General features: G+C 25.9%; 1 protein-coding gene and 1 pseudogene across 1 annotated transcript; both read left to right on the top strand.

Annotated features, from left to right (window-relative positions):
- The first annotated feature begins 5,807 nt into the window (after positions 1-5,807).
- Positions 5,808-10,036, top strand: LOC145969793 (putative cytochrome P450 6a13). The gene is made up of 7 exons (XM_083096050.1): positions 5,808-6,102; positions 6,475-6,641; positions 7,684-7,938; positions 8,039-8,204; positions 8,570-8,788; positions 9,264-9,515; positions 9,744-10,036. The coding sequence occupies exons 1-7, from the start codon at positions 5,808-5,810 to the stop codon at positions 9,914-9,916; spliced, it is 1,527 nt and encodes a 508-aa protein (XP_082952176.1). The 3' UTR covers positions 9,917-10,036.
- A 1,269-nt stretch (positions 10,037-11,305) lies between these two features.
- Positions 11,306-14,868, top strand: LOC145969795 (putative cytochrome P450 6a13; annotated as a pseudogene).
- The last annotated feature ends 1,931 nt before the right edge of the window (positions 14,869-16,799 follow it).

Here is a 16,799-nt window from a genome sequence, read left to right as displayed (position 1 = left end):
CAAGAAAAATAAATTCTTATGATTTAAGTTTTAATTTTCTTGAATGGAAAAGAAACAATGTTAGATAGAAAATAACATTTTTAAATCAAAGATTATGATTTTCTTAAAGTAGAATTAAATAATTATATATTCTTGAGATGACAATTACAATATTGAAATAAGACTATAATATTGTTAAAATTTAAAATTATTAAATTCTTCTAAGAAGATTATAAATTGTTGCGTATATACGAAACAATGAACGCGTTAGTTTAAGTATATAAGTTTTTATTTGACACTTATTGTTTTTCTGTGTAAGCTTTATTGTTTCATAATTTTTAGAATTTAAGCGGCAACAGAATTTGTAAGAGAATTTTGTTTCGCTGCTGCAAATTTCAATAACTTTGTAGCAAGATGGTAGTGAATGTCATCGAGAAACGCTTTGTAATAATTTTTGAATTAAATATATTTGTAAATATTTTATCTTTTTACGAGAAAAAAATACGTAGTCTATAAACCTTGAAGAATTTATTATGATAATAACGATAGCTTACATTCTTCTGATAGCTTATCAGAATGTATGACATACAATAATGATATTGATAGCAAAACATAATTTACCACGAATGCATAAAAAAAAAACAAAAAGTTCAAGAATTATATCAGGAAAAATCTTAAATGAAATGTTATATTTAAAGACATTTTATTTTTGATAAACTAAAAATTTATTATATATATAATAAATAATACATACATATACATATAATTATTAAAAAAAGAGAAAGCAATAATGCACATATTTTTAATATAAATTCAAAATTGAGATCATCAAATAATAAAATATAACAATAATACAAACAATTAATATAACAATCATCATTAATATTACGTGTTAGCCAATATTTTTTTATGTGTTCATCAATGCTTTTGCTCATATAAGCATTCATATATTCAACATGTGCAAAGAGTGGATATTTTTTTTTTTGTAAAATATGCATTTCACATATGAAGTTGGGTACTCGATTTTATAACCAACATAACAGATTTATATGTAAAGTGTATGTATCTCCATAGCATTGATGATCTACGCGTATTTTATTACGCGTTCATCACATGGACGAAATATACTCGTATGTGAGGTGCAAGTGGCTGGATCGGGAATCGAATCCGAATCTTTCGCTTTGCGAGCAACTGCTCTAAAGCACTGAGCTATCCAGACCTCCCGCTTTTTAACACAGTAATATGTAATTCCAGAGCGATGGGATTTGGGATCTCACTCGATGGATGCCGATTGCCACGGAGAACCCTTGAAAGGTCGCTCGCTGACCAAATAAATGCCGGTGGAGGTATTCGCGTGCACTGCATGCTGGCTTCCGTAAGAAACGGCACCGATGAGCATAACGCCATAGAATGACCACATCCCTCAAGATCCCTCTAGTAAATAATAATATTCCCGCTGCCGATGGAAAATAGTGGCAGATGAACCTTGGGCCGTGGTTACTCTCCAATCACAATAAATAAGAACAATATAAAATGCAATCTATGCAATGCAAATTTTCGTCGTTCAAGACAATTAAATGCACAAATCGAGAACACATCATCTATCATCATAAACTTAATAAAGAGAGAACAAATCAGCTTGATAATTGATTGAAAATATATTTTAATTCTACTCCTAATCATAAATGCTCCATTGTAATAATTATGAAGAAAATAATTCTTTTATTTTAATAAAACATTAGCGTCATCAGATCGACGAACCTTCCAACATTAGACGTACTAAGAGAAAACTCGGTAAGTTTTTGTAAATATATGACTAATTTTTTTACTTCTTTGAATCACTCTTCTACATGTTTTTTTTCTATATGTATTCTATATAATATCTATATTATTAATATATAAAATATATATATTATTAATTTTATATATATATTAAAAATATTCATGAGAGATCCAGCTTTAATTAATACTACATTTCGATAAAACAATTCAAATTTCTCATTTATTTATAATTCAAATAAAATAATTTAGATAAAATAAAATTCAAATAAAATAACTTGTTTGCAATAATGTAGCGTATATAGATAATAGGATAAAAGTCATTGGATCGGGAAGGTATTCATACTAGTATATTAAAGATTCTAATATTCGAATTATATCAGTTTTGGTCTCTTTAATTAATGGAATAAATGAATAATCACATAATTAAAATGTATAATATGATTATTTCACATCTTTATTATACTTTCAATTATTTGTATATATAAATGTATCCAACACTTCGAAATGAAATTCAATAACATTGGCAAACTTTAAAATAAATATTGAACACAGTACATTAAGCAGACACTACTAGCAGTAAATATCAGTTACAATTCTAATGATTTAAATCGAACAATTTATATGTTTCAAAACCTTTACGGCAATTATTCTATACGTTCATTTTTATTCATTTACTTTTTTTGTTCTTATAATTGTAATCAAACGTAATAATAATCTCAATTCCTTAAACGTCAAATAATAACATTTTAATGCGACTTTCGGAACGGTAATTGTATTCAAATGAACACAATTACACTTGGTGATTGCAATTATTTATTCATAGTCCTAGTTAGATCACGGCATCGTGGTAAACGAACATGCTGATCCGCTTACCGTGAATTTACTGAATATCAACTGACAACGGTGGCGAAAATTGCGCACAAAGCTCACACTGACCGACATGAAATCCGACATTTGATTTGATCACAAAAGTGTCAGAAAGATTTAAAATACCTCATATATTATTTCTTATACATTTTCTCTCTTGACACAATATTTTTAACACAAAGAGAAAGAGAAATAGATGAAGAGAGATAGATGAAGAGAGAGAGAAGAGGAAAGAGAGAAAAAAGAGAGAAGTGAGAAAAAGAGAGAGAACATCTCTATTTTATATAAGTTCTTTAGAAAAATATAAAATATAATTAATGATAAAAATATGAAGCAATAAATATATAATTAATAATTTAGAAATGATCATGTAATTGTATTATTATACCTGTACATTATTTCCATTTCAAACTTAATCTTTTAAAAAGGAATGTTTTGCAAACTAAATTAAAATTTTAACTTGGCAATTAACATATCATATAAAATATCATATCATATAATATATCATTGATAATATATAATAGTAATTTATTGAAATTAAAAAAAAAATTTATAATTTAATTCTTAAATCTTAATGTTGTATGTTGTTATTCAAAGCAATTTTCAAAACAAGATTGAGCTACAAGTAGTCTGACAACAAATTAATATAAATTATCAATTAAATTTTTCAAAAAAGATTTTAATTTTTGATTTTAATAAATAATTAGTAAAAATGTATATGATATATTTAAAATTTTAGATACCAAATTCGAAATCTATTATCTATATAATCTAAGCATCAATTTTAAAATAAAAAATTTTCCTCATTCTGTCCAATTGTAAAAACTAAATAGTTAATCCAAATAAATCTTTTTTCTTGAAATTTTAAAATTTTACTTAAATATGAGTAAATTCAAGTAATATTAAATAAAGTTCTTTAAATTAATTTAAAAATTAGATACGTGGCATAAAAACTCACAAAATATTAAAGTTGTTTTAAATCAATTAAATTAGTAAAATATAATAAAAAGAAATTCTCGTAAAATAAAATACCTTAATACATGGATCTCTAAATTAAAATTACAGTAAAAAAATAAAATATTTTAATACATAAATCTTTAAACAGACTCTAAATACTAAAACATGATAATACTTTTATCATTATTTATTGAATCTTGTATTAAACTAACCAACTAGCAACGGTTTAATTTAGCAATTTGCAGATCAATATACCGACAATGAAGTGTCCGTCGAACTTGCCAAGTTTACTAGCGAGAACCGCAACCTGTTTCTTTGGGCTAAAAACTAACACAATACAAAATAGTTCCGAATTTCAGAAAATATGTAAAAAAACTGTAGATCCGTTGTTAGAGATAGCGATGAATAGGTATGTACGCGATTACATGCCGGAATATTTATCAATTCATTAATATTATTATAAGTAAACAGCAGGAGAGAGGAAGAGAAACAGCGAGTTCCATTTCATTTATAATTTCATTTAATTTATATCAATTTCATTTAATTTATATCTGTTGCATTTTAAAAAATAGTGAAAGAAGTGATTTCATACAAATAAATGAATAATGTAATGAAATGATATGCGAGCTACGATGGACTTAAAATATAAAAAAAATTAAAATTAAAATTAAAGATATACTAGCACAATCGCATCACTCAACTCTAATGACATAGAAAGATATCAGAAAGAGCTCTCACTTCTTGTTTATAACAATTTAGTTCTATACAGTTTTATTGTCATATATTATTATAATTAATATTTATTTATAACGTTAATCTCATATCACTATAACTTGCGCTTTTCATTTGCTGCAAGTTGCACCAGAAATGGTGATGAGTGAATAATATAATATATATATATATATAATATATATGTACATATATTCAGAAAAATCCACCGCGTATTGTACAAAGCACGAAACATTTCCTACAAAATTCAGTGGCTTTAGTAACAACCAGTAAGATCAATAGTCGTCAAGTTATCAGCAGTTGGCTATTAACCTACGTAAGATAATTTCAATTTCAATTTCAATGTCTACAAATTATCATTAAAATTAAATTTGAAAGATAAGATAAAAGTTGTATTTGTCAATAATTTTTCATTAATTTCTAGAATAATTACATAGTTTTATATTATTATTACGAACTTTTGTATATATTACATGCACACGAAAATAAGTAGAATAGGTTTATATTTAGCATGTTACAAATCATTATATAATCGTGTTTATATTAATAAAGAGATATAGATATTTTAATGAGATATCATATTTTTTGAATTAAAAAATATCTGCCTATTGGCTTGACACAAAATTTGAAGTAAAGAATCGTACACAATTCTTGATTCGATTGTTATTTAAGAGAAAGACACAAAACTTCTTGTATTAATGCAATTCATTACGCTCTGCAATATATTATATAAAGAGAAAAACGAAAAAAAAACTTAAACTTATTTTAATATTACATTCAAAATATATTTATTTAAATAAATATATAAATATTAAAGTTACTGATTATATGCTTAAATAAATAAATATTAAAGTGATTGGTTATATTATATTTATTTACATACACAACGCTAGGGATATCAATGTAAATAAAAAATATCAATGATAAATAAAAAGAGAAAGGAGAAACACCTCCAGTCTCCAGTTTATTTGATAAAAAAAAGTAACTTCATATGAAACCTTGATCCAAAAAGCAAACTTGATATTGGTTATGCAAGAGTGCGTATATAATACTGCATTTCTTTGCTTGTAGCTTGCAGTTATTCGCGCATCTCTCAAATATCAAAATATTTCTCAAAGAGACAGGAACCAATATATTTATAATTCAAAATTTATTCACGCACACAGAAAAATAAGTATGATCAAAATATATTAGTGTTCAACCGTATTCTCATTATAAGTTTGAAAATATTTTTAACATAAACGTTTATTTATTAAAAATCTAATATGAAACGTACACAAAATTGATAAGTTATTCGATATTCGATATAATATATAGATTTATAGTAAATTATATGTATTATGTGCAATATTGTTTTCATTTATGAAATAAATCTTTGATTCTATTTAAATTGATTAAGTATTTACGCCTGTAAAATTAATTTAATAATTTGTATACATTTCAGAAATTTTAATGATAAACATTTCACGGTATTAATTCCTTCTCATAAAAAAATGATTTTATTACTACTGCTGGTCTCATCGTGCATCCTACTAATATATTACTACTGGAGACTTTATACATATTGGTTAAGAAGGAACGTACCTTGTCCTAAATTTTCGTTTTTCGGGAATAGTCGAAATGCATCGATGCTAAAAATCACAGTCGCTGAAAGTCTCCAGATGATGTACAAACAGTACGAAGGATATCCGTTCGTCGGTATATACGAGCTCGCAACACCAGTCCTTCTATTGAGAGATCCAAAACTAATAAAATATGTCCTCGTGAAAGATTTTGCCTACTTTCAAAGTAAGTTGCTCTCTTTTTACAATCATACAAATTTTCACAATCTTTTCAAAAACCTTTTCTTTTACCTTTATCACTTTTAAATTCTTTTTTAATATAAAAAAGTTATTACGGAAAATACTTTGTTAATTATGTTTAAATTTTAATCACTGTGTTAATTAGTTTTCCAAAATTAATTTTCCTTGCATCCGATTTTATCTACTTATTTTTTCTGCTTTTATAATTACGATCAAATGCAAATAGCTTTAATTTTTCAAACAATTAATAAGAAAATTCTCATATATGTATATGACTTTCATAGCGGTGATTTTATTCGAATGAATACAATCACACTTAATGCAATTATTGCAATTATTTATTTATAGTCCTATTTAGGTCGTGGCATACCGATAAACGAACAAACTGATCCACTTGGCGCAAATTTAATTAATATTAACGGACAACGCTGGCGAAAATTGCGCACAAAGCTCACATCGATTTTTACAACCAGTAAAATTCGACACTTATTTGAATTGATCATGGAAGTGTCAGAAAAGTTTAAGGTACTTCATATATTATTTCACATAGATTTTTTTCTATTAATATAATATTTTTAGCAGAGTATCTCTGTTTTATACAAGTATAAAACAAATATAAATAAAAATTCCTTTAAAAAAATTAATGATATAACACAATATAATTAATGATAAAAAAATAAAATAATAAAAAATTAAATAAATAAAATAATAAATATATCATAAATAATTTAGGAAGTGTTAACGATTATACATGTAAACGTATTATTACATTCGTATATTATTTCTATTCAAAACTTAATGTTTTAAGAAAGGATATATGCGTGATAAATTCAAATTTTAACTTAACAGTTGATATATTATATATAGATAATATATAATAATATATAATATTTTATTTCAACATTTAAAAGACAGAGAGAGAGAAAGAGAATTTTAAATTTAATCTAAATTTTATTATTCAAAACAAATTCTGAAAAGAAAAAGAACTGAGTTATTTTATCATAAAGAACAATAATAAAGAACAATAATATTAGTTAAAAATTCCAAAAAGAATTTTAGTTTGCTTTCTTAATAGGCGATTAAAAAGATGTATATAATATTTTTAAGAGAATAATATTAGACATCATATTAAACAGCATCCATATCGAATAAAAAATGTTTACCTTATTTTCATCAATTATAGAAACCAAATAATTTATCTAAAGAAGTCAAATATATTAATGTCTTACTTCTTTAATTTTAATGTCAATTATAACTAGTAATGTCTTACAATTTTCCTTAAATATAAATCAAATCCAAATATAATTAAACAAAAATTTTATAATTATAAACTAATTTAAGAATTACATCCATGGAATAAAATTTACAAAACACGAAGCTTGTTCGAAATTTGTTAAATGCACAAAATAAAATCTCTTAAAAAATTTCCGAAATAAATTACTTTAATGCATTTACTTTACTGTTCCCAAAATAAACTCTGAATATTAAAACAACATTTTTACGCACTTTTTGTCTGATTATAGATGTCTTATTCTGACACTAAACTAATAGTAACTATCTGGTTTAGCAATTTGTAGATCAATATGTAGATGATGAAGAGCCCATCGAATTTCGAAATCTTGCTGCTAAGTTTACTAGCGAGATCATCGCAACTTGTTTCTTCGGACTCAAAACTAATGCGATAGAACACGGTGATTCCGAATTTCTGAAAATGTGTAAAAAGGCTGCGGATCCATCGCTAGAGATAGCAAGGAAGAGATATGTACGCGATTACATGCCTGTATTATACAAATGGTTATCCATCTGCTTAATACCTCGGGATGTAACGTATCAATTTGTTAATATTATTTTAAATAAATAACAACAGAGATATATCTGTTTAAATTATAATTTATATTTATTACTTTCTCTTTCTTATAAAGGTTAGCGTTTATTTTATAAGGATAGTGAAAGAAATAATTACATACAGGCAAATGAACAATGTGACACGAAATGATATCATGCAATCTTTGATGGACTTAAAATATGAAGAAACAAAGGTAGACAATGCGCTAGCACAAAACGCGTTATACGAATCTAATGATATAGGTATCAGATTTATTTTTCGTCTAAGACATTTCTATTTTGTGTAATTTTATGTATAATTAAATATAATTAATTTATGTTTATATATAATTGAATACTTAAATATAATATTAATATTTAATAATAATAATATTATAGCTTGCACTTTTTCCGATAGCATTTATCAAGAGTTATATACAACTAACTAATGACAATCTATTTATGTGTATAATATAATCAGAAAAGAAAACTAAATTTTTGTAAATGAGTATAAATATAATCAAGTTTTTAGAAATATATATTCATGTATATTAATTGATTTATATATTTTTTCAATTTATTAATTTGCAGTCGTTTAAAAAGATCGATTGTTTTGATACATGTTTCAGTCTTCGATGATAAATTCATTGCAGCACAGACTTTTGTATTCTTTATGGCTGGTTTCGATACCACATCTATAGCTATGAGCTTTGCTATGTATGAGTTGGCTGTTAATCCTAAGATTCAAGAAAAATCGTATGATGAAATACGAACCATCTATGAGAAGCATGGCTGTTTCTCTTATGATGCTATATCCGAAATGAAGTATCTCGATTGCGTCGTTCGTGGTAAGTTCTCACTCAAATGAAGATTGCAATGATCGAAAAGCATAATGTGAATATGTTTGCAAAATGCAATTACTTCAATGAGCTAGTAAGAACAATTTTAAAAAACAATTATTAGCATTATAGCAGTTAGTAATTGATCACTAATCTAAGATAATTCTCAGTGTTTTAGTGTTAAGTTTATTAATTGTTATAAAAATTAAATTCGGAAAATAAAAAAAAGATCTCGTTATTTGTTTATCAATTTGTCAATAACTTTTGTTTAGAAATAATTATAATTAAAATAAGTATATAGGTTTTTGTTATTGATGCGTATTATTATTGTTTTGAGCTTCGTGCATTGCATGAAACGCAAACGAAAATAAGTAGATTAGCACATGGTTTTATATTTAACATGATTATAAATTATTATATAATAATTGTGTTTATAATAATAAGGAGATATTGATACTGTTTTAAAAAGACACTATACTTTTAGAAACTCTTAGAAAGTATCCGCCCGCTGGTGTGACCCAAAGAATCTGCGAGGAATCGTACAAAATTCCCGATTCGGATGTTGTTTTAGAAAAAGGTACAAAAGTTCTCGTGCCTATTTATGCAATCCATCATGATCCGCTTTATTATAAAAATCCAAATGCATTCGATCCGGACCGATTTTTTGGCGAGAATAAGAAGCTTTATAACAATGACACATATCTACCTTTCGGTGATGGACCACGAATCTGTATTGGTAATATATTTAAACAAATAATAAAACATTTAAAATTCGTATAAGCATATATTATTTTGCATATTAAAATATCCTTTATATATTTCAAAACCATAATATTATTAAAAAATATTTAATATATATTCGCTTTTTATATATTATATAAAATAATTAATAGTGTATACTTTTTGTATATAATAGAACCATTTTTATATAATAGTATATACTTTTTATTTTTATCTTAAACAGGAATGAAATTTGCTTACCTCCTAACAAAAGTAGGTCTCGTTACTCTCATGATGAATTATAAAGTGGAGCTAAGTGAGAAGACTTCTATTCCATTACAATTTGAACCGACTGCTTTTACATTGATAAGTAAATCTGGAATATGGTTGAAGATCCGTCGTCGTTTACAAGATTAGAGAACAACTTTAACATACGACAATAAGAAGCTATAATTCAATATTGGATACGTCAATTTATGTGTATACGGGAATTTTAATTAATTGGGCTTGTCTAATTGTAAGAGTCAATAAGATATAGACATGATAGATGCAAAACTCAATTTGTCGTGATAATTATGGTAAATTTTTTTCAAATTGTAAAACTATCTATTCTAGATATCCAACTTTGAATTGTCGATATATAAACTGATATAAACCTATAAACCTTATTTGCGGAAAACGTGATGAAAACTACTTGCTTAATAGTCACGAATCTGAGCAAATATGGAGAACGCAACTCGTTAAATCTGCGAAAATTTATATATATCTTCAGATATTTAAAACTTCATGATAGACATTGAGATGATAGACATTGAGACTTCATGATAAACATTCAAATAACGTTTATGATAAATCGTGTAAATTATTATCTTTAACGATATGCGTCCTTAAACAATTTTGCTCCGATTTAAATGCATTACATTTGTGTGCTAATGCGATATAAATTTCCATTAAATAATCAACTTAATATAATTGATTTAATGTTATAAATATGTATTACTTATAAATATATCAATTATACATTATATGATTAAATACACAATATATATTGAAATTATAAATACTTTTCAATGTGGTCAATGTATTTTGCCAAGAGAGAAAGATGAAAAGTTTACTTAAATTTATCTTATTATCGTTTTATATAAATATATAAATATTAAAGTGACTGATTATATACTATTTATTCATATCATTTGTTTGCTATTTATATAACATATTCGGTTATCAATGTTAAATAAGAGCTGATAAAGAAGGAACGACATCTTCATTTTATATTATTAAAAAAAAGTAAATTCATGTTCAACCTTGATCCAAAACTCAGACATAAGTATATTGGTTGTGCAAGAGTATGTATATAATGCTGCATCTCTTCTTGTAGCTTGCAGTTGTTCGCGCACTTTCGAATCTCGAAATATTCTTCGAAGAGACGGACAAACAATATATTTATTATTCACAACTTCTTCACATGCGGAAAAGTAAATATATAATTAAAGTATAAAAATCAATTATTCTCATTATTATTGAAAGCATTTGTAATATATCTATTTCTAAATCTGATACAAAACGTATATGAAATTGACAAATATTCGACATTCGGTATAATATATGGTTCTATAATAAAAATGTGAGCAATATTGTGTTCATTTATAAAATAAAATTGTGATTCTATTTAACTTTATTAAGAAGTTATCTGTGAAATTAATATAATAATTTGTTATGTTTCTATATAAGCGATTTAATATTCTTTTATATTTCAGAAACTTTAATAGTAAATATTTTACGGTCTTAATCCCTTACCATACAAACATGATTTTATTATTACTGCTGGTCTCAACGTGTATCTTATTACTGTATTACTACTGGAGACTTTATACATATTGGTCAAGAAGAAATGTGCCTTGTTCTAAATTTTCGTTTTTTGAAAATAATCGAAACGCATCGATACTGAAGATTACAATCGCTGAAAATCTTCAAATGATATACAAACAATACGAAGGATATCCGTTTGTCGGTATATGTATACGAACTCGCAACACCAGTCCTTCTATTGAGAGATCCAAAACTAATTAAAAATGTCCTCGTGAAAGATTTTGCCTACTTTCAAAGTAAGTCACTCACTTTTCACAATCATACATCTTATCAAAATTTTTTCTTTTAACTTTTTGACTATTAAATTCTTTTTTAATATAAAAGAATTATTGAATATACTTTGTTAATTATATTTAGTTTTTAAACACTGCGCTAATTAGTTTCCCAAAATTAATTCTCCCTGCATTCGATTTTATTTATTCTATTTTTTCTGCTCTTATAATTACGTTCAAATGCAAGTATCCTTAATTTTTCAAATGATTAATAAGAAGATCTTAAGTTCTACTTTACTACTTTTATAGCGGTAATTGTATTCAAATGAATACAATCACACTTAATGATTGTAATTAGTTCATATTTAATCCTGTTTTTTCCTGTCGCGGAATAGCGGTAAACGAACAAGTTGATCCACTTTCCGCAAATTTAATTGCTATTGACGGACAACGATGGAGAATATTGCGCAAAATGCTTATATCGAACTTTACAATCAGTAAAATGCATTTATTTGAATTGATCACGGAAGTGTCAGAAAAGTTTAAGGTATGTTATATACTATTTTTCGTACATTTTTTTCTATTGACATATTATTTTTAGCATAATATCTCTATTTTATACAAGTATAAAAGTTCCTTAAAAAATAACACAGGCCAGTTACAGTTTTTTGTGGGGATCAGTTACAAAAAGCAGAGTAGGTGAATCTGATAAATTTTTTTAATGCTGAAAACAAATCTGGCCGTAGAATTTCCCTAGTACGTCAGCTTTTTAAATAATTTGTGGTTAAATACTCCAAAAATGGCTATTTCGGCCAATTTCATGAATTTATTATTAGAGAACTTTTTGAAATATTTCTGCCAATGGCATCATGTAGTATTAGTCTTTACTTTTCAAATCCATTTTCGATTGCCGTTCCACGATTCTTTTTCGTTGAAATATGCAAGTTATAAGATTGGTCAAAACTAGTAACTGTGTTGTTTAGCAATTTGTAGACCAATATGCAGACACTGAAGAATCCATCGAATTTCGGAATCTTGCTTCTAAGTTTACTAGCGAGGTCATCACAACTTGTTTCTTCGGGTTGAAAACTAATACGATAGAAAATGATGATACTGAATTTCTGAAAATATCTAAAAAGATTACGGAACCGTCGTTACAAATAGCACTAAAAAGATATGTACGCGATTACATGCCTGTAATATACAAATGGTTATCTATCTGCTTAGTACCTCGGGATGTAATGTATCAATTTATTAATATTATTTCAAGTAAATTACAATAAACAAATATCTGTTCAATTTATATTCATTACATCTCTTTCTTATAAAGGTTAGTGTCTACTTCACAAGGATAGTGAAAGAAATAATTACACACAGGCAAATGGACAATATGACACGAAATGATATTATGCAATCTTTGATAGACTTGAGATATAAAGGAACAGAAGTCGAAAATGCGCTAGCACAATCGCAAAACATGTCATCCGAATCTAATGATATAGGTATCAGATTCTTTGTTTAACAATAAGACAATTGCATTTTGAATAGTTTTATATATAATTAAATATAATTAAATTATGTTTATATATAATTAAATATTTAATATTAATAATATTAATATATTTAATATATTTAATAATAATATACATTGCACATTTTCCAATGTTATTTATAGCATCATTAACAACATTACATCAAGAATTATATAAACCTAACATCAAATAATTATGTATAACTAACTGATGACAATCTATTTATGTATATAACAACAGAGAAGAAAGCTAAACTAAATGAATTTAAATTAATTAAATTTTTAGAAATATGTATTCATATATATAAATAATTCATTTATATATTTTTTTAACTTATTAATTTATAGTTGTATAAAAAGATTAATCGTTTTGATATATGTTTTAGTCATCGATGATAAATTCATCGCAGCTCAAGCTTTTATATTCTCTCTGACTGCTTCGATGGCTCAGCTATAACTATGAGCTTTGCTATGCATGAGTTCGCTGTTAATCCTAAGATTCAAGAAAAGTTATACGACGAAATACGAATAATCTACAAAAAGCACGGCTGTTTTTCTTATGATACTCTATCCGAAATGAACTATCTCGATTGCGTCATTCGTGGTAAGTTTTGTTTCTCACTCAAATAAAAATTTTGTTGATTAAAATAATATAAATATGTTCACAAAAAATTAATTATTTTATAAACTATTAATTATTTCATAACAGCTAAGTAAGAAGTTATTAGCAGTAGTTATTAGCAGTTATTAACAGTTGATCAATAATCTAAGATAATTTTCAATCTTATACTGTCCATTAATTGTTATAAAAATTAAATTCAGAAAATAAAAATGAAGTTGTTTATCAATTTTTCATTAACTTCATTTAAAATAATTACATAGTTTTTTATTGTTGTTTTAAACTTCATGTATTATACATAAAATGAAAACAAAAATAAGTAGAATGGCATATATTATTTATATTTAACATGATTACAAATCATTATATAATAATTGTGTTTATATTATAAGGAGATATTGTTTAAAAAAGAAGAAAGTGATTATATTATAAGGAGATATTGTTTTAAAAAGATATCACACTTTTAGAAACTCTTAGGAAGTATCCGCCCGTTGGTGCAACACAAAGAATCTGCGAGGAATCGTACAAAATTCCAGATTCGGATGTTGTTTTAGAAAAAGGTACAAAAGTTCTCGTGCCTATTTATGCAATCCACCATGATCCGCTTTATTATAAAAATCCAAATGCATTCGATCCGGACCGATTTATTGGTGAGAATAAGAAGCTTCGTGACAATGACACATACTTACCTTTCGGCAATGGACCACGAATCTGTATTGGTAATATATTTAAACGAATAATAAAACATTTAATAATTGTGCAATATTTGAATAAGAATAGAATACATTGCATATATTACATATCCATATATTACATTGCTATATGCATATATTACCCTTTATATTTTTTATAACATCATAATATTATTAAAAAATGCTTATAACATATATATTTGCTTTTTGTATTATATAAAATTATTAAAAGCATATACTTTTTGTATAACTTTTTATTTTCGTCTTAAACAGGAATAAAGTTTGCTTACATGCAAATAAAAGTAGGTCTCGTTACTCTCATAGCGAATTATAAAGTGGAGCTAAGTGAGAAGACTTCTATTCCATTACAATTTGAACCGTCTGCTTTTGGATTGAAAACTAAATCTGGGATATGGTTGAAGATTCGTCGTCGTTTACAAGAATAGAAGCCAATTTTAAGATACGACAATAAGAAGATACAATTCAATATTGGATATGTGCAATTTACATGTGTACGGAAATTTTAATTAACTCAGAAAGTTAACAAGATATATAGATAATAGGTGCAAGATTCATCCTAAGAATTGAGTAACATAATTTTTTCCAAATTATAAAACTATCTATTCCGGATGTTTAACTTTAAATTGTCGATATATAAACCTATAAACTTACATATTTGCGGAAAACCTGATGAAAACTATTTGCTACTTGTCACGAATCTAAGCATATACTGAGAACGCGATTCGTTAAATCTATGAAAATTTATATATGTTCTCAAATACTTAAAAATTTTATAATATTATTCAGATAACGTTTATGATATGAATTGTGCAAGGTTGAATATATGATTATCATTTTTATAATATATAATTATGACATCATATATAATGACATCATATAATAATTAATTATCGTTAGAGATATAACAAAAAAGATTATATGTTGAAAATAACATATGTAAAATATGATAAATAATAAATATAATAAATAAAATATGTATGAAAAAACTCCATTTATTGTTCTATTATTATTATTTCTATATTTCAATCTCAAATGATAGATATTTAAAGAGCTACTATAGCTTTTCGCAAGTACGTTGATTATTACTTTTATCCTGGGGACCTAGAACGAAAGTAACATAGCCTGGGGATAAAAGTACCAGTTCTTACTTTCGGGAAAATAAAATAAATATGATTTTTTTAATTTAAGGCAACTTTTATTATAATCTTTTATTAAGCAAGATAACTTTTATTATAAATTTTTTTGTATTATATTATATTAAAATAAATATTTATTTTTATCATCTTTGAAAAACTTAAAAGAAATTATCTTCGTTAAGCAAAATAATTATAAGTAATATCATAAAATACTTATACTTAATATCGCACCAGTTTTGTACTTTTTTAAGTTTAAATAATAGTTTAATTCTAAATAATAGTGTAAAAATTGTATGATAACTACTTATACAAAAGAGATTGGTCTATCCGAATCACATTATGGCATACGGAATAAGAATCACCTTTGGTACAGTTATTATGGGACCAGCCCCCCCCCCCCCCCCCCTTAAGCATTGAAATTGTTACTTTCGTCCACAGAGGGTTATGTTACTTTTGTCCTCAAACACATTTTTCACTTATTCAAATCAACTATAAAAACTTATGAATACATTTAAGAAGAATGCACCGGCACATAATTACGTCAATATATACACTTTAATTAGGCATAGATACAAAAAAACTAAAACAAGAAATACTTAGGTGAATAATGCAAATACACTAATTTCCCTCCTGCATGTGCAACCGGCGCGATTGTTCTACAACAATTAGCTGAAAAGGAAGAGAATTGGGGCATACGCGTTTGACTATGTAGTACAAATTAAATTCAACATATTGTGTAGTTTAGCAGGAGGCTTGTTACTTTCATGATGCTGTTCCTTTTGTCCACAGTCTCCCCTATATATATATATGTGTGTGTGTGTGTGTGTGTGTGTGTGTGTGTGTGTGTGTGTGTGTGTGTGTAATAAAAATATATATCGAAATTATTAATATTTATTTCTTTATTATAAATATTTACTTATTTATTAATAATAGTCAATGTATATTATCAAGAAAAAGATGAAAATTTATTAATTATAATTAGTTTATTTAAATATATTTTACTCTATTGTTCTCAATATATAAATAAATAAATATTAAAGTGAGGGGCCATCCCTAAATTACGTAAGGTTTTTGGGGGGAGAGGGGATCAGCATTTTTTTACGCTTTCTTACATGGGGGAGGGGGGGAGTTGAAGTAGTTCTTAGTACGTAAGATTAAAAAAAAAATGTTTCTCTGATAAAATAAAATCTAATAAAAATTTTTTTCGCCAAAAAATCATG

The sequence above is a fragment of the Camponotus vicinus genome, unplaced genomic scaffold, assembly GCF_025532165.1.
Source record: "Camponotus vicinus isolate PSW18456_S1 unplaced genomic scaffold, iyCamVici1.0 SCAF_4, whole genome shotgun sequence".
Lineage (NCBI taxonomy): Eukaryota > Metazoa > Arthropoda > Insecta > Hymenoptera > Formicidae > Camponotus > Camponotus vicinus.
Note: the sequence above shows the minus strand (reverse complement) of the source record. Positions and strands in the feature narration are given on the sequence as shown.